Source organism: Haemaphysalis longicornis, unplaced genomic scaffold, assembly GCF_048455015.1.
Source record: "Haemaphysalis longicornis isolate Haplotype H1 unplaced genomic scaffold, Haemaphysalis longicornis Haplotype H1 scaffold_10, whole genome shotgun sequence".
Classification (NCBI taxonomy): Eukaryota; Metazoa; Arthropoda; class Arachnida; order Ixodida; family Ixodidae; genus Haemaphysalis; species Haemaphysalis longicornis.
The window spans coordinates 93,538,355-93,552,378 of record NW_027526204.1 but is presented as its reverse complement, the minus strand read 5'-3'; the positions used below and the strand labels follow the sequence as shown (position 1 = coordinate 93,552,378).

The 14,024-nt window shown below is 53.0% G+C and overlaps 1 protein-coding gene across 1 annotated transcript; it reads right to left on the bottom strand.

The window, feature by feature from the left end:
- Window positions 1–4,964: 4,964 nt before the first annotated feature.
- Window positions 4,965–12,705, bottom strand: LOC144159942 (uncharacterized). Its single transcript, XM_077691589.1, has 8 exons — window positions 12,486–12,705; window positions 11,922–12,106; window positions 9,936–10,516; window positions 9,308–9,842; window positions 8,917–9,193; window positions 7,352–8,538; window positions 5,234–5,386; window positions 4,965–4,994 (listed from the first exon to the last, which is right to left on the bottom strand). The coding sequence occupies exons 1-8, from the start codon at window positions 12,703–12,705 to the stop codon at window positions 4,965–4,967; spliced, it is 3,168 nt and encodes a 1,055-aa protein (XP_077547715.1).
- Between the last annotated feature and the right edge of the window lie 1,319 nt (window positions 12,706–14,024).

Below are 14,024 nucleotides of genomic sequence, written 5' to 3'. Positions count from 1 at the left end.
TATCTCGATTCTGTGGAGAGCAGCGTTCATTCCCAGCCTGCAACATTCTGGAAATATATTCGATCCCGTAAAAATAACTCACATGAGCAAATCTGTCTTGTTGCTTCCTCTGGGGAAAAAGTTGGTGATGTTGCCAGCCATTTTTCGCAGCAATTTAGTACTGTATATGGCCAGCGGGATGGCAGTGAAATAAACGTAATTTTAAATATTGTACAGGGTTCTAGCTTAGTACAATTGGACGAGCAGTTGGTGCTTCACAGTCTAAGGCACATGAAACCGTCGCTAGCGTGTGGCCCTGACGGAATACCTCCCGCTATTTTAAAAACATTCATCAGCATTGTTGTTCCTGTTTTAACTGCGATATTCAATCACTGTCCAAAAACAAACACATTTCCTCGTAAGTGGAAAATTTCTCGAGTGCGCCCCATTTTCAAACCAGGCACCAAATCTGATGCAAAGAACTATAGAGCAGTTTCTCTCCTTTGGGCTGCCTCCAAGCTTTTTGAGGCAGCGCTGCACAAGGCATTGTCAAGTTCTGTGCAGCATTTTTTTACAAGTAAACAGCATGGTTTTATGTCAGGAAGGTCGACAACAACTAATCTCGCCCGCTTCATAGAGCAGGCCTCCGCTGCACTTTCCGAGCGAGGCCAGTTGGAAGTTGTCTACTGTGACCTGAGCAAAGGATTTGATGTTGTCTGCCACGCGTTGTTACTTGTTACTTGGTAACCTTTTGCAGTCGGGCATTGATACACCACTCGTGGCATTGCTGGGTAGCTATCTAAGCAATCGGTTCAGCTTCGTTAGCGTTAATGGGCAGACGTACTTTATGTATAGATCAACAAGCGGCGTGCCCCAAGGCTCCGTGTTGGGCCCTCTCTTGTTCTACATTTTTGTGAATGATCTGTCAGTCGCAATTAAAATTTCTTCGTTTCTTCTCTATGCTGATGAAATCAAAATATTCAGACGTATAAAGTCCATCGATGACTGTGAAGCCCTGCAGCAAGATATAATCGCCTTTGCTAACTGGTGCTCAGATAACAGACTAAATCTTAATCCGGCGAAAACAAACGTCATGTTTTAAACCCGAAAAACGAACTCTATTTTCTTTCGCTACAGTATTGCTGAAGGTTTTCTCTCTAGAGTCGACGAGATCAAAGACCCCGGACTGCTCTTCTACAGCGCCTTAACTTTCTCGCCTCATGTCACTCAACTGACTCGGCGGGCACTCCGTTCGCTTGGCGCTGTATGCAGGTTTTCACGAGACTTCCAGTCGCCTCATTCGTTCCTAAATCTTTTCATGGCACTTTGTATTGCTCAACTTGAATATGCCTCTGTCATTTGGAATGAAACCTGCATATCTAATTGTCAACGTGTAGAGCCTGTACAGACCATATTTTTATCAATATTTATGCATCGTTTTCCGTCTGAGCCTCTCCCGATAACTGTCTCTAAGTTACCGGCGAACCCGCTCCGCCCTTCTTTTCTTATACAAACTACTTCATGGTACGATTTCATGTCCGGAACTGCTTGCAGCAATCGGTTTTCGTGTTCCGAAAAAAGCAACAAGGCTTAACCACCCTTTTCAAACATCTCCACAACTTAGCAGATGTTCTCCTCTTGATAGACTGCAACGCCTATATAACCTTTACTATGGGGAACTTGATAATTTTTGCCGTCCCCTTGGGGGGTTTTTGGCCGGGCTGTTAGCCGTGGCGCGCTAACTTCATTTCAACAATAGCCGTGTTCTTTTCAGTTATTTTCCTCATGTGTGTGTTGTTTTCACAGAGTTTGTTCTCATTTGTTCGTATATGTTGTTGGTATATGTTGTCGTATAATATATGTTGGTATATGTTGTCGTATTCGTATATGTGGTCGTATAATCGTTGTGTGTACTATGACACACTTCTGTAATCAACTAGTCATGCATATATTTAAGCGGCGCTTACAGGGCACAGTAAGAAATGTTTCTGTAACTTATCACTTTCTGTGAATAGTTACAAATATTTTCTATACTTTGTTTTATACATTTTTGTTTAATTGATGCTTCATCCTATTGCCATGTTCATTGTACGATGTGTTTTTGCAATGCATCATAATTTGCAGTCTCGGTTAGTCATGTAATATAATTTGGATACCTTTTTTGACTGTATTATCTGTAGTATTCAAGTTTCTTGTTCTTGCCTCAGCCACCTTTTTTCCTGGATGTTTTTGTGTCAGCCGCTGATGTATTTCAAAGCAGCCTTTTTTTTCCTCACAGTGTGCCAGCACGAAGGCTTCGGCTGTTCCTGGGCACTTTAATAAAGGTTGATTGATTGATTGATTGATTGATTATTTGACTGATTATTATTGTTGTTGTTATTATTATTATTATTATTATTAAGCGCTATCTTGCGCGCAAGATGGCGCCTAGTGCGGATTTCTGTAGTTTGTGCTCCCAGGCTTTCTTCAGTAAGCAAACGTTTTTCCGGTGTGCCGCCTGCAAAAAACGTGTGCACGCGAAGTGTGTTACGTGGCCGGACGCGGAGCTGCAACTTCTGAGGTCCGGTGCCCGGCCGTTCAAGTGCAATCTGTGTGAGACGACCGAGGCGGCGACTAGGCCTAGCAGCAGAGCTTCACTGACGAGCAACGAAACCGGCCCGTCCGCCACTAGACGATCTTCCCCCTCCTCCCTCCGACGGAGGTCGCCGGCCGAAGAGGCCCCTGTTTCGCAGTCCCAACCGGTTGGCGTTGGGGCTGATGCTGCTGTCCTCCATGCGCTCCTCACCGACGCGTTGGAGGGCATTTCTTTCTTGAGTGACCAAATGGCCCGGCTGCGTGACGACAATGATCAGCTGCGCCGGGAGAACATGCAGGGTTTTGACAGCCTTCGTCGGGAGATTGAGAGGGAGCGGGCCCACCACACTGCCATCGTCGTTTCCCTTCGGCAAGAGGTACGCACTCTCCAAGAAGAGCTCGCCGCGCGGCAACCGGTTTCCCTGCAGGCCTCCCCCAAGGCCCCCACTTCTCCCGGCGTGATGCTTTCAACCGCGGCGTCATGTGTAGTCCCCGTGACAGCGTCGTTTGCTGCTCCTCCTGTTACTGTTGGTGGTGCGCCTAAAACGTTGTCCACCGTCACCAGCCGGCGGCTGAACACAGACAGCAGCGTCTGAAACGGCAGCTTGCATCGCCCGGCTCCAGCCCGAATGCTGTCGTCACTGGTGCCGATGCGTGTTTCGCATCGCAACCGTCAGCTGGAGGAGGAGGATCCACCGTGCACCACACCAGCATTGGTGATGTCAACGGCAAGGCTCGTCAACCCACATCCTTTGGAACCTCGGATTCGTCTGAGCTCACGGTGGTGCAGTGACGGCGGCTGCCGCAGTCCCTGTTCGTCACGAAACTTTCACCCGAAACCACGGAAGCTCAGCTGTGTTCGTACCTGACTGCCAGAGATGCTGCTCCTCTTGCTCGCAAGCGGATAAAAACTAGGTACAACACCTATGCCTCCTTCTATGTTTCCGTAAGCAACGTGTGCTACGAATTGCTGCAGGATCCACCTCTGTGGCCAAATGAGTGCCTTTTTAAGCCCCTCCGGGGCCTACTGCGTGAGTCTATGCTGCACTTGTCTGAACTTTCCTCGCCCGCATGATCAGTGTTTGTTACCAAAACGTCCGTGGTCTGAGGACCAAATCTGCTGAATTTTTTTTCTCTATAGCCTCGTCCCTATATAATGTAAATGTCCTTACCGAAACTTGGCTATCCTCAGAAATTCCGTCTAGCAATTATTTTACCGATAATTATGTTGTTTTCCGAAGTGACCGTACTGGCCCAACTTCTAAAAATTGCGGTAGTGGAAAGCTCATTGCCGTGGAGAAGTCGTTGAACTACCGTCGTCGCTCAGACCTCGAAAATGCTGCAGAATCAGTGTGGGTGGAGGTTGTCGGCGGTAGCAAAATGAGTATCCTAATTTCCACCTTTTATATACCTCCATCCATTAACTACGCTCCCCGCACGGGGCACCTCGAGCAATCTTGCTGACGATACTGGCGATACCGCGGACCCCGAGCCCCCAAACATAAGCTGGATCCAACCGTGGCGATGTGTTTATAGGTGGAGGGTTAGAAACCGTGAATGGTCGCCGTCGGAGCCCAGGTCAAGCTCCGGCGGATAGGTTTCCTTTCTGTCTACCAGGTAGGGAGCTCCGGGACCTCTTTGACTACCAGGGTAAGGTCAAAGAAGAAAGTACCCCCGTCTCCCTGCTTTTTCCTATGCCGTGTGAATAAATCAAAACCCTCCTTAAAACGTGATCGGTCCCTGAAAAGGGGCCGCACCGAAGTTGCCTTTCCATCCCTACCAACCATCAACATTCCGAAACCTGACAACTATCATCGGTTTTTGGTGCTTGAATCAATAGATAAGTCCAAACCCCTCTCTTCCCAGTCTGTATTCCTCGTCTCAAAGTTTCTTGAAGGAATCATTGGCAAATCTTTCGTGGCAAAAAAACTACGAACAGGCGAAGTGTTAGTTGAAGTCAAGACGCAGCAACAAGCCACAAATTTGCTGACCCAAACCCGCATGGCAGATCTGGACATCACTGTCACACCCCACCGCAGCCTCAACAGCTCGCAGGGTGTGATATCTGAGCCAGATCTGCTAAGTGAAACAGAGGCCGACCTTCTGGAAGGCCTGAAGGATGAGGGCGTTACCGCTGTCAGGAGAATCACCATTCATCGTGACAATGTAGAAATACCAACAAAGCACGTATTCTTCACATTCAACAAATTAAAACTTCCTGAGCACATCAATGCTGGCTTCATTAGGTGTGGTGTACGTCCGTACATACCTAACCAGCGCCGCTGCTACAAGTGCCAGCGATTCGGGCACGCTACAACTTCTTGTCGCGGCAAAACGACCTGCGCGAAATGCGCCCCACATGACCACCCTACTGAAAAATGTGACTCGACTACCTTCACCTGTGCAAACGGTCAGGGGCCGCACGAGGCATGGTCCCGCAGCTGTGAAAAGTTTAAATGAGAAAAGAAAATCATTAACATCAAGGCAACTGAAAACATCACTTTCCCAGAGGCGCGGAAGAGGTTCGCCTCTTTCCCTCTGGGGAGGTACGCCGACGCAGCTCGCCGGGGGGCGGAGCGGCGTCTGGTCTCGGCGGGGACCCAGTACCGCTAGTCGGACTTGGTCCCGCCACCTCCCCCCCCCCCCGGGTCGCCTTCGGCGGCCCAACCCGCCTCCGCACCGCTCGCTGAGCCAGCAGCTGTTGTGGTGGCATCCACATCCGGTCGGAGTGATGCTGCATCCTCCACTTCCGCTCCACCATCCCAAACCACATGTGAGGGCACGGAGATGGAGACGGGGGAGCCAGCGGCAGCTCCCACCGCCTCCGCACTGCCTGCGCCATCAGAGGCGTTTTAAATGCAGAGCATTTCAGTAACTCACGATGTCACCCGCGTTGTCCCGTCGTAGTCCGCACCCCTCCCCCTACACTATATAAAAGAAATACTATCCAGCGCCAGGTTTCGATCCCTCGACCCTGCTGGCGGAACGCAATGTACATGGTGCTCTACCCACTGCGCCACAGAGCCGACACAGAATGGGAAGCTATGAACGCGCCTTATGTCGTTGACTCATTCAAATTTCTGCTGACGAGCGCTCTCTCTTCAGCAGTTGCCACAAGTGCAACAACATTAACGTACCGCAAACTACTTAACGTCGTGCGCCCCCGGCAATGCTCTGCATTTGATCGCGCCCCTCGCGAGGGGGATGTTTGACGCTACCTCTTGCAAGACCGAGTGCAACCGCCGAGAACAAGGTCCCACGAGCGGCGCGCGAGCCGTGGACTGGTGGCGCCATCTGTCAGCTGCGACGCGAACTACCATGAAGGCATTGAGAAAACCGAACGCGCGAAATAAAAACTGGGCTTTAATAAAATAACGCTTTCTTTTTTGGAGGTCCATTTTCCTTAGTATGGCTCCATTTGCAGCATGCTAAGGACAAGTAAAAAGTGCCTATCTGGCACACCTGTCGGTACAGGTAAATGACTGCACGCTCGCTGAAGCGCGGCTCCCCTAGACGAATACCACCTTTATAAAATAGCCTGACACGTCAGCCGCTTTCCAATTGGAACAGTACAGACGCCTCAGCCGTGTCCGCCGGCCCGCGCCACACCACGGATATGTAAAATATATTAGTAGGTTATATACGCACCCTGTAGGCTCTAAGTCTGGAGGCGGAGGAGCGGCGCCTGGTGAATGCTAGACAAACCTACCACTAATTCCGCATATACTGTGCTGCAGCATTGGCTGGTGGACATAAAAGCACGCAGGAAGGTACCGAGCAGAAAAGGGAAAGAGACAGCAACAGGAGGGAGCTCCCCCCATTGAGTTTCATTCTAATGTATACTAGAGGGAAATCGGGCGCCGTCATTGCAGCTAGCGACGTTCCTCGCACACCTGGCTCAGCTAGCCACATGACTTCTTTTTTTTGAAACCCTCGTCGGTTGCGGGCAAGGAAAAGCGCGCCCCAAAGGGGCCGTGGTCCAAGGAGCCTGATCCCTCAGGTGTTCCGAGGACATCCGAGGATGAAATGGACGTCGAACCATTCTTGTCTGCGGTTCACCGCAAGGAACGCGTCCCGACGCCGAAGCCTGCCGACAAGCCAAAAAAGGCGAGAATCACAGCCCCGAAAGACGACACATGAACAAACATACACACTCCAGCAGCTCTCCCACTAAATAATGGAAGAGAAAACATAATTCAATGGACCTGTAGAGGCCTTCTTAAAAATCTTGACAATGTATACGAAATACTACATGCTAATCAGCCAAGTGTAATTTGTGTTCAGGAAACACATTTGAATTCCAATCCACAGATTGATTGATTGATCAAACTTTATTATGCGAAAGAGTGAGCCCCCTCCGGTGGGGGGGGGACCCGTCGATGGGAGCGGAGCCTCATTCCCAGGCCCCGTACCGGGCTAGCAACTCCCGCCCACGGGCCGCTAGGCTCGCGTGGACGTTTGAGGAGGGGCTGAGCCGAAGGATCTCCCATCACTCATTAAGGGGAAGGGGGGAAGGGGAGGGTGTGTCGGGTATTGGTGCCTTTAGTGCGGTGGACTCTAGGATGACATGTTTTAACGTTCCTTTGCTAGTGTTGCAGAACGGGCACAGCTCGGGGTATTGGTGCGGATACATCTTATGTAGTAGTGTTGGGTGGGCCAGAGACCCTGCCTGTATTCCGCGTATTATCGCCTGGTCCCTGCGGGTGAGGGAGTGATGAGGCTCAGGTAGCGTTTGTCTATTTTCCCTGTACATTGTAATGATATCTTTATGCGCAGTGATTGGTGTCAATGAGTCGACCCCCGTCTCCTCCACTTCCCGGCAGGACATGTCTCGGGCGTAATAGTCGGCGATGTTGTTGCCGACCAGGGAGGAGTGCGCGGGGGTCCAAATCAGTTCGACCTCGTTGTCTGGTGTTTTGTGCCGTTTGAGGACGCGTGCCGCCTCGGAGGACATCAACCCCCCGCGGTAGTTCGCGTAGGCTTTCTTGCTGTCTGTCACGACGTGCGTCGCCCCGGGTTGGATTAGTGCCAATGCGATCGCCATCTCTTCAGCGTTTGTTGCGTTTCTTGTCCTCGTGGACGCCACGGCGACGAGCCTGTCTCTTGTTGTTACTGCCAAAGCGGCCTTGTCGCTTCCCTTGACCAGGGCGGCGTCGACGTACATGACATTGGGGTTGCCTTCCAAGCACGTTTCCAAAGCCTTGGCGCGCGCTTTTCTCCTGTCGTCATCCTCCCCCGGCGCCATGTTGCGTGGGAGGGGTTTTGTGTTGATCTTGTCTCTCCAATGTTCGGGGACGCGGCCGGACGTTTGCACCGGTTCAGGCCTCCATCCGATCTTTTCCAGTATCCTCCTCCCGTGTTCGGACCCGCTGAGACGCATCCTCTGATTGGAGAGGTGCGCCTCCACGAGCTTGTCCACTGTGTTGTGGACCCCCATCTCGCACAGCCGTTTGGTCGACGTGTACGCGGGTAGTCCAAGGGCTTGCTTCGTGGCTTTTCTCAAGATGACGTCTAGTTTTGCCTTCTGTGTTCCGGTTAGGTTAAGGTATGGAGCCGAGTAGGTGGTTCTGGTAACCACGAAGGCATGAACCAAGCGCAGCGCGTCGTTCTCCTTGATGCCCCGATTCTTTTTTGCTACGCGGCGGAGCATGCCGAGGTCCTGCTCCGACGTTAGGCATATCTTGTCCACGACCGCGTCCGCCTTGCCGTCGCTACGAAGCAACAGCCCCAGGATCCGACACTGTTGAGTGGGTTCGACCTGGATGCCGTCGATCTCGATCTTCAGGCCGCATCTGCTCCTCTTGCCGACGCCCGGCTGGACTACTAAGAGCTCGGACTTTTGGGGGGCGCAGCTCAGGCCACACGACTTGGCATACTCGTGGACCGTCGTCGCTGCGCGCTGCAGTGTTTCTTCCATCCAGCCCTCCGATCCGGCCCTATTCGTCCAGACCGTGATATCGTCGGCGTAGAAAGCGTGGTCTAACCCTTCAATGCGTTCCAGCAGTTTAGGCAGGGGTAGCAGTGCCAGGTTACCCGCCGCGGTGGCTCAGTGGCTAAGGCGTTGCGCTGCTGAGCACAAGGTCGCGGGTTCGATTCCCGGCCGCGGCGGCCGCTTTTCTGATGGAGGCGAAAAGCAAAAACGCCCGTGTGTACGAGATTTCGGCGCACGATAAAGATCCCCAGGTGTCAAAATTAATCCGGAGCCCTCCACTACGGCGCGCCTCATCGCCTGCGTTGCGTCGGCGCGTTAAACCCTACAATCAATCAATCAAAGCAGTGCCAGGTTGAACAGCAGGGGTGATATTACGGATCCCTGGGGTGTTCCGCGTTCTCCTAGCGTTATCGGGTCCGTCTTCGCGTTGCCTATCGTCAGAACGGCCGCTCTGTCCTCGAGGAAGTTGCGGACGTAGTGGAAAGTTCTGGTGCCACAGCCGGTCCCGTTCAGGTTGCGCAGGATGCTGGCGTGGGTGACGTTGTCGAACGCCCCCTTGAGGTCGAGGGCCAGGATGGCTCTAGGGCTCGATCTGGTTGCTTGTTTGATGACCAGTTCGTGCAACTGAACCATGACGTCCTGCGTACCGAGATGTTTGCGGAAACCGAACATGGTCGCCGGCATCTGTCCTGTTTCCTCGAGGTGTCTCTGCAGCCTGTGCAACACCATCCTCTCCATGACTTTGCCCACGCAGGACGTCAACGATATGGGTCGCAGGTTCTCGATCGACGGTGGTTTCCCTGGCTTCGGGATGAAGCGGACCTTGGCCGTCTTCCATTCTTGCGGTAGTCGCGACGTTTCCCACGCCTCGTTGATGTGTTGCAGTAGCTCGTTGGCCGTTCTGCTGCACATGTTGAAAAGCAGCTTATAGGTGATGTTGTCCGCCCCGGGCGCGCTTTTCCTGTTGCTTTTGTCGATGGCGGCCCATAGCTCTGAGATTGTGAAGAGTCTGTCCAGCTCCTCGTTAGGGGTCCCCTCGTACACTTGTGGTGGCAGATACCGCCCCTTTTCGGTCTGGAGGTAACGCTTTTGGAGGTCCCTGAGCAATTCGGCGCTATCCCCGTCGTAATTATTGATGTCTTTGGTCAGGTTCCGATTCATGGTCGACTTGCCTTGTGCGGGGTCAATGAGGTGACGCAACACTTTCCAGGTCTTGCCTGCCGACAATTGCCCTTGTAAGCCTTCGCACATTTTATGCCAGTTTTCCCGGCACAGTTTGGCTGCATACGCCGCTATCTCTTTGTTCAGTAGGCCGATGCGCCTAGCCAGCTTGCTGTTACGCCGCTGGCGCTTCCACCTGCGAGTGAGCGAGTGGCGCAACGCCCACAGGTTGGAGAGCCTGGCGTCCACGAAAGGCGTGTCCACCGTCGTGGTGATCTCTTGCGTGTACTTTTGCAGCGTGGTCTGCTGTCGTCTGGCCCAGTCTTCGTAGGATTCCGCAGACGGTTCGGCATCTTCTTCTTGCTTCCTCTCACTCGTGCGATTTCTCATCTTATCCCAATCCGTTATCCACGCCTTGCCGTACACCGCCTTATACTGAGGCCCGAGGACATCGATCTTGATGATTTTGTGATCCGAGCCGAGGTCGGCGTCGTCGCACTTCCACCTCGTCTCCAGCGGCCCCGAGGACCACGTGAGATCGGGGGTCGTGTCGTTGGTCACGCTGTTACCCGTTCGGGTCGGGATTCCCGGCTCGTTGATGAGGTACAGCCCGTGCTTTCCCATGGCTTGGACGAGAGCCTTGCCTCTCTTGGACGCAATTTTATAGCCCCACATTGGATGAGGCGCGTTAAAGTCGCCCATGACCAGGAGCGTGCGGCTTTTTGCTAGTCCCATCGCGTCCTTCAGTATGGCATCGAAATCGTATTTGTGCTTGGCTCCTGGTCTACAGTAAACGTTCAGTATAAATACGTTCTTGCTGTGCCCAATGTCTCTTGCGTGCAGCTCGACCAGCGTGTGGTCGCAGCCGTGCTGCGCGGTGATGTGTTGCGTCGCAGCGACCGTATTACGTACGAGTACGGCGGTGCTCCTTTCGGTCGGGTCGGTATATGTAATGTACCCCGGCATGCAAGGCTTAAGTTTTGTCTCTTGTAGCGCTATAACTAGGGGTTGTCGGTGTGCGTCCTGGCTCCCTATGTGAAGGATAAGCTCCCTCTCCTTGGCTTTTATGCTTCAGCAGTTCCACTGATCTATAGCGGTCACCTCATCGACGACCCGTGTCCGATTAGATTTGTTGCGTTGTTTCGGCTTCATCTTTCTGGTTGGTGTCTAATCGTCCCCTTCTCTTGGCAATTGTTTCCTTCAGTCGTTCTGCTCGTTCCTTCTTTAATGTTCCATATTTCTGCTTGATTTCTAGGGCGCTGAGCCTAGCCGCCAGGCGATCGTGCTTGGCCTCAATCGTAGCTACCCTTTCTTCAAGCCTGCTCAGAGCCGCCAAGATGACAGACTCGCCAGGAGTTAGCTTTACCTGTTCTTCCTTCTTTTGCTCTTGTTGCGGTGGAAGCTCCTCGTCCTCCATCGCTTGCACTTCCGAGTTCTGCGTTGCTCCGGCGGGTACCGCGGGTGGCGACCTTCTCCTCGGCAGCTTGCGCGGTCCCTCTCCTACCGGGTTAGCTAGTGTTTCTTCGTGTATCGGTGTGTGCTGCGCGGTGTTGTTATTCGTTGCTTTCTCTAATTTCCTCATTAGTTCGCGAATCTGTTCATTCTGCTTCTCTATGATTTTCTTTAGCTCGTTCACTATGGTGTTATCACCGTTCATGTTGTTACCGGGGTTAGAGGGTGGGGAATCGGGGGATCGAGCTTTGGGAGACCCGCCGGCCCAGCCCACCTTGTTATCGGCGACTCCACGCTGGCCTCCTCCTGGCTCTCCCCGCGATCTCGAACGTCCGCGCTCCACGGTCGGCTCCGCGTCGCCCCGACGTCTCGAGATGCTCCGCGCCGACGATGCCATTCTCCCGGCTGTTTTCCAGCACTGGTTGCCCGGGACCGGTTGCCTCGAAAGAGAGCGCCCTCGGTGCGTGCTGCTTCCTCCCCTGGCTTGAGGTCCACGGCTGACGCTCTTCTCCCTCCGGAGTGGTGGAAAGTCCTCGTCCATCAGGTCCCGTCGTTCTTGCCGGTGTTTCCGCTCCCACTGTCGTTGCCTGACGACGTAAGGTGTCTTGAATTTATTCCCGCATTATCTGTCTCCGGTGACGTGTTCACCTCCACAAAGCCTGCATCTCGGCTTCCATTTCGACTGGTGTTCGAGGCCCGGGTTGACGGTTCCGCAGGCGAAGCAGACGTTTGCGTTCGGGTTGGGGCAGACGTCGCCCCTGTGTCCGACTTGCCCGCACGTCTTGCATACGTCGAAGTGTTTTTTGTAAAGTCCGCAGCGTACGAGGACTGCTCCGTACTTGACGTAGTTCGGCACTTTCGTGCCCTCGAACAGGATGATTACGGCGGTCGACGTCCCGATCCTGTGCGCTTGTAGCGCCTGGGGGTTGTACATGTTCACGATGTTCGCGTTGATGTCTTCCTGGGTGTCCGTGACCGATATTCCCTTGATCACTCCCTTCACTGTGCCTTCCATTGGCCGCTTGGTATGCCCAGACTTCGTGGCCAGTGCCTCCCATTGTCAGACACTTTATCCTCGAGTATTGCCTCGCTCGTCTCTCGTCCGGCGTGCTCACGACTATGATATTCTGCACGGGGTTTGGGCAGAATATATCCCCCATAGCCTCCTCTCTTTTGACGCCAGTAGCTGCCAGAATTGCCGCCATCAGCGTCGGCACTTCCGTCCTCGCAACGTTCAGCCCACCTCTAGGCCTAATGACAATCTTGATATCTTCCCGCGGCATGACTCGCGGCATGCGTGCCGCAGTTGTGGCCGCTCTCGCTACTCTTTTGGCAAAACTTTCTCGTTCACGAGGCCTGGATTGTGTCGCCGGTTGGGGGGACTCACCGCTTTCGACGTTCTTGATGTTATTCCGAGCACGCTTGCCGCTCGGCAGGACCCACCCCGCCGTGTCGTCGGGCGCCAAGTCCTCACCGGTCACAAATACACACGATTTTCCGTCAATGTCTCTTAGTCCGTGTTGTTGGGCACTCATGGCGGTCTCCGCTTCCATGTCCGCCTCCATTTGGCTCACCGAAAGAGCCGCCGAGGCCGGGAGGCCGTCCATCGCGTAGGCCGAACGGCCCCGCTAGGCCTAGGCGTGGTGGTGAAACTCACAGTCCCGTAGAATTCAAAATCCTGGGTCGATCTTCACAAATCTGGTGTCCAGGGATGCCGAAACACTTGCTGAACAATCTTCAATACTGTAAATCAAGCACCGATCGAATTTTCCTACTCAAACTAGACATCGAACTGGGAGCCGATGTAGAGTGCGTCCGATCACCTCGGCCGCTCGCAGCGCCCCCCCTCCAATCCACAGAAATTTCTTGAATAGTTACGCGGTCTTCAGAAAGGAAAAGGAAGGCTGCGCACACTCTTCTGGCGGTGTGGCCATAATTGCCCGGAAATCTTTAGCCTGCCACCCTGTCACTCTGAACACTGTCCGTGAGGCTGTAGTAATTCGAACAATAATATTTAATAGGTTGACAATGGTATGCGCCATATATATTCCTCCTGATCTTGCACTTCTGAGCTCTGACTTCGAGGCGCTGGTTGACCAGCTGCCCGAACCATACATTTTAACAGGCGACCGTAATGCGCACAATTCTCTTTGGGGCTCTTCTCGTAGGGATGCCCGGGGTCGGCTGATAGAGAGGTTTCTTACATCCTCTGGAGCATGCCTTTTCAACAATAAACACTGTACATATCATAACATAGGACACAACACATACTCCTGTCTTGACTTGGCATTTGGCTCTGCAGTTCTCTTTCCACTTCTCGAGTGAGGTGTGGGTACTGACCCGTATGGCAGTGACCACTTCCCCACCTCACTAACATACATAGGTGAAGGCCCATGCAGTCCATCGTCCCATAATAGGTTCGATGAAGCACGAGCTAACTGGAATACTTTTACAGAGACATCCCCACTACACCACACATCCCTAGGACACGTACATGTTGAAGAAGCTACGCAACTCCTCACGGCGCACATCCTCGACGCCGCCGAAAAGTACATTCCCCACGCCTCTGGTGCCCTGCGCAACTAGCGGAGGCCGTGGTGGAATGATGACTGTAGGCGGGCGCGAGAGGCCCAGAACAAGGCGTGGGGTATCCTGCGGCAGTACCCCACGTCGGGAAACCTTTTATTGTTCAAAAGGGCTAAGGCAATGGGAAAGCGTGTGCGCAGTGAGGCAAAACGAGAGAGTTGGCGCTCATTCGTAACATCCATAAACTCTTACACTGACTCTCGCAAAGTCTGGACACGAATACGCAAAATAAAAGGACAACAGACACACAGCCTGCCCCTGGTTAGTACAACAGGGGACACACTGGAAGACCAGGCTAACACACTTGCACAACACTTCCAACACGTGTCCAGTTCAGCAC

Bases quoted from the DNA above. Each gene is read 5' to 3' on its own strand.
- LOC144159942 (XM_077691589.1), bottom strand. From the start codon at position 12,705: ATGGACGGCCTCCCGGCCTCGGCGGCTCTTTCGGTGAGCCAAATGGAG. The intron at 9,843-9,935 runs GTACACGCAAGA...GCTCACTCGCAG, and splicing joins CAGCAGACCACGCTGCAAAA to GTGGAAGCGCCAGCGGCGTA. The intron at 8,539-8,916 runs GCAACGCGAAGA...AACGCATTGAAG, and splicing joins AGCGGCCGTTCTGACGATAG to GGTTAGACCACGCTTTCTAC.